The sequence below is a fragment of the Neopsephotus bourkii genome, unplaced genomic scaffold, assembly GCF_033783945.1.
Source record: "Neopsephotus bourkii isolate Nb327-2 ecotype Australia unplaced genomic scaffold, CSIRO-AGI_Nbou_v1 NB_965, whole genome shotgun sequence".
NCBI lineage: Eukaryota > Metazoa > Chordata > Aves > Psittaciformes > Psittacidae > Neopsephotus > Neopsephotus bourkii.
The window spans coordinates 7,166-11,295 of record NW_026901459.1 but is presented as its reverse complement, the minus strand read 5'-3'; the positions used below and the strand labels follow the sequence as shown (position 1 = coordinate 11,295).

Here is a 4,130-nt window from a genome sequence, read left to right as displayed (position 1 = left end):
AGGCAGCTCTGGGGGGGTCACATCTTGTGTGAGGACCTCCCCGAGCAGTGGTGGTGGTGCCCATGGTGGGATGGGGCCCGGAGCCACCGGGGTGCTGGGATGCACCGAAAGGAAGCAGAGGAGAAGGACTTGGGGGGTGTTGGGTGGGGAGAAGCTCCTGAGGTCATCACTGGTGGGGGAACGCGGTGGGAGAGGCTTTGGTTGATGGTGGCCACGGTGGGGAGGTGGAGAGGAGAAGGGGAGACCTCAGGGTAGCCCCCAGTGCCTAAGGGGCTGCAGGGAACCTGGATTGGGGCTTTGGACATTGGATGGAGGGATGGGAGGAGGAGGAATGGATCCAAGTGGAAGAGGGAAGAGTTGGATGGGATCTTGGGGTGAAGTTCATCCCCATGAGGGTGGTGGGACACTGGAAGGGGTTGAATGGAGAAGCTGTGGCTGCCCCATCCCTGGCAGTGCCCCATGGGGCTTGGAGCACCCTGCTCTAGTGGAAGGTGTCCCTTCCCCTTGGCAGGGGTTGGAGCTGGATGAGCTTTAAGCTCCTTTCCAATGCGTTCCATGAGTCCATGAGCTCAGTTGAGGGAAGTGAGGGTGAGGCGAAGGACCCGGCCAGGAGAGCCATTGGGATGGTTGGGATGGTGTCCTCTCGCCGCCTCCATTGCAGGCTGGGGAGGTGGAAGATGCTGAGCTGGGTGAGCTCCTGCACGAAGAGGTGGGAGAGGAGGAGACCAGGACAAGGCAGAGCTGGCCCCGGGTGTGCTACAAGCACGAGCGAGCCATCCCCATCCAACCAACGGTGGAGGCCCTGGACCTGCGTGAGGAAGGTGATGGGGATACCCAGCCCTGGACCCCCCAGATCCCTTTGGGATCCTTCCAGCACCTCCTCAACCTCCTCTCCTGCAGCTATCGAGACCCTCCTGTGCTACCTGGAGCTTCACCCACAGCGCTGGTTGGAGGTGCTGCCTCCCACCTACTCCATGTGCCGGCTCCAGTGCTATGGAGGACCCCGGCAGCTCCGGGACGTGGCTCGGAGGTAGGAGCCCCCCATGGTGGCCACCAAGGCCGTGGGTTGTGCCAATGGGGCTCCAAACCATGGGGGGGCCAACGTGGTTTTGGTGTCTCCTGGTCCTCAGCTCCCCCCCCGTCGCCGTGGTCCTGGCTCGGGAGCGCCTGGAGGGCAAGGAGCACGTCCAGAGCAGCTCCGTGGAGTTCAATGTGGTCTGCTTGAGCGACTCCATGGGCTGGGAGGTGGTGCTGGTGAAGCGAGCCCTGCGCCAGCTCCAGTGGGACCCACGGCTGAGGAGAGGTGCGGGCGTCTGCCCGGGTTCCCTGCAAGGGGGGGCTAGGGAGATGGCCTGGGCTTGGTGGGCTCCAGGTCTTGGTGGGCTCCAGATCGTGGTGGGTGCTAGGTCTTGGTGGGCTCCAGGTCTTGGTGAGGGCCAGGTCATGGTGGGGTCTTGGTGAGGGCCAAGTCATGGTGGGCTTCAGGTCTTGGTGGGCTCTAGGTCTTGGTGGGCTCCAGGTCTTGGTGGACTCCATGTCTTAGTGGGTTCCAGGTCTTGGTGGGCTCCAGGTCCTGGTGGGCTCCAGGTCCTGGTGGGCTCCAGGTCTTGGTGGGTGCCAGGTCTTGGTGGGCTCCAGGGCTTGGTGGGCTCCAGGGCTTGGTGGGCTCTAGGTCTTGGTGGGCTCCAGGTCTTGGTGGGCTCTAGGTCTTGGTGGGCTCTAGGTCTTGGTGAGGGCAAGATCTTGGTGGGCTCCAGGTCTTGGTGGGCTCCAGGTCTTGGTGGATATGACGTTTTGGTGGGTTGCAGGCTTTGGTGGGGTGCAAGTCTTGATGGGCTCCAGGTCTTGGTGGGCACCAGGTCTTGGTGAGCATGAAGTCTTGATGGCCTTCAGATCTTGGCAAGGGCCAGGTCTTGGTGCGCTCCAAGTCTTGGTGGGCTCCAGGTCTTGGTGGACTCCAGATCATGGTGGCACCAGGTCCCGGTGGGCTCCAGGTCCTGGTGGGCTCCAGGTCTTGGTGGGCTCCAGGTTCTGGTGGGCTCCAGGTCTTGGTGGGCTCCAGGTCTTGGTGGGTGCCAGGTCTTGGTGGGCTCCAGGTCTTGGTGGGCTCTAGGTCTTGGTGCGCTCCAAGTCTTGGTGGGCACCAGGTCTTGGTGGACTCCAGATCATGGTGGCACCAGGTCCCGGTGGGCTCCAGGTCCTGGTGGGCTCCAGGTCTTGGTGGGCTCCAGATCCTTGTTGGTCCCAAGCCTCTCTTGGTGCCTTCAGACGGCCGCACTGCTGGGACCAGCGGGGTCCTGGTGGAGTTTGGAGACCTCTCCTTCCACCTCCGCGTCTACGGCGACCTCAGCGACGAGGAGCTCGATTCCGTCTGCGACTTCCTCCACCAGAGAGTGGTGGCCAGGGAGAAGATGGCCCTTGGCCAGCTCCGGGCCTGCTTCCAGGCCTTCCAGAGGTGAGTGTGGCTGGAGAAGACCCCCAGAACCCTACAGAGCCCTGGCTTTGGTAGCCCCAGTGGTTGCCCATCCCTCCCAGTTTGGGAAGGAGAGAGGAGGAGGATGCTGATGCTGGGCTGCAGCGTGGCCTTCCAGACCCATGGCCCTCACCCTGTGCATGAGGAAGAGCAGAGGAGCTCCCGCTTGAAGGCTCTGCTCAGTGACTACTTTGAGAAGGAGCACGTTGAGCGTGGCGAGGAGGAGGATGAAGATGAAGATGAAGGTCTCCATGGTGCCAATGTGAGCGCATCCCCTTCCTCTTGGGGCGCTCTCTGGGTCCCATGGCCCCATTGGGGATGAGGGGGAGGATGGATGCAACCTGTCCCCGTGTCCCCCACCAAGGGCCAGGTCTTGGTGGGCTCCAGGTCTTGGTGGACTCCAGATCATGGTGGGTGCCAGGTCTTGGTGGGCTCCAGGTCTTGGTGGACTCCAGATCATGGTGGGTGCCAGGTCTTGGTGGGCTCCAGGTCTTGGTGGACTCCAGATCATGGTGGGTGCCAGGTCTTGGTGGACTCCAGGTCTTAGTGGGGATGAGGGGGAGGATGGATGTGACCTGTCCCTGTGTCCCCATGTCCCCCACCAAGGGCCAGGTCTTGGTGGGCTCCAGGTCTTGGTGGACTCCAGATCATGGTGGGTGCCAGGTCTTGGTGGACTCCAGGTCTCAGTGGGGATGAGGGGGAGGATGGATGTGACCTGTCCCTGTGTCCCCATGTCCCCCACCAAGGGCCAGGTCTTGGTGGGCTCCAGGTCCTGGTGGACTCCAGATCATGGTGGGTGCCAGGTCTTGGTGGACTCCAGGTCTTAGTGGGGATGAGGGGGAGGATGGATGTGACCTGTCCCCATGTCCCCCACCAAGGGCCAGGTCTTGGTGGGCTCCAGGTCTTGGTGGACTCCAGATCATGGTGGGTGCCAGGTCTTGGTGGACTCCAGGTCTTAGTGGGGATGAGGGGAGGATGGATGTGACCTGTCCCTGTGTCCCCATGTCCCCCACCAAGGGCCAGATCTTGGTGGGCTCCAGATCATGGTGGGTGCCAGGTCTTGGTGGACTCCAGGTCTTAGTGGGGATGAGGGGGAGGATGGATGTGACCTGTCCCCGTGTCCCCCACCAAGGGCCAGGTCTTGGTGGGCTCCAGGTCTTGGTGGACTCCAGATCATGGTGGGTGCCAGGTCTTGGTGGGCTCCAGGTCTTAGTGGGGATGAGGGGGAGGATGGATGTGACCTGTCCCTGTGTCCCCATGTCCCCATCCTCAGCTGCGGGATTGGGAGAGCCAGATCCGCGCCGACATCCGGCACTTCCTCGACATCCGCCGGGATGAGAAGTTCACCGGCAGAGCCATCGCCAGGATCTTCCATGGCATCGGTAGGGGAAGGGGAGGTTGGGATCGGGCTCTTCCCTGCCTCTTTCCCCTCTTCCCAACCAGGCTCCTCTTCCCGGCAGGAAGCCCTTGTTTCCCTGCCCCGATCTACGGCCGTGACCGGCGCTTCTGGAGGAGGTATCTCTGCATGGACTTCCACCAGCTCGCCCGCATGGCCACCGAGGAGATCCTGGCCACCAGGTGAGGGCCAGGAGGAGCCCAAGCCTTGAGGGGCATCACCCCTGAAGAACAGATCCTGGTGAGGATGCTGCAGGCGCCT

At 62.6% G+C, this 4,130-nt stretch overlaps 1 protein-coding gene across 1 annotated transcript; it reads left to right on the top strand.

The window, feature by feature from the left end:
• Window positions 1-661: 661 nt before the first annotated feature.
• Window positions 662-3,432, top strand: LOC133215367 (ATP-dependent DNA helicase Q4-like; the record flags this gene model as incomplete). The annotated part of the gene is made up of 6 exons (XM_061359369.1): window positions 662-821; window positions 901-1,030; window positions 1,131-1,303; window positions 2,269-2,455; window positions 2,579-2,735; window positions 3,352-3,432. Coding segments are annotated over 6 exons (888 nt in total), but the record flags the coding sequence as incomplete, so codon positions are not given.
• Window positions 3,433-4,130: the final 698 nt, after the last annotated feature.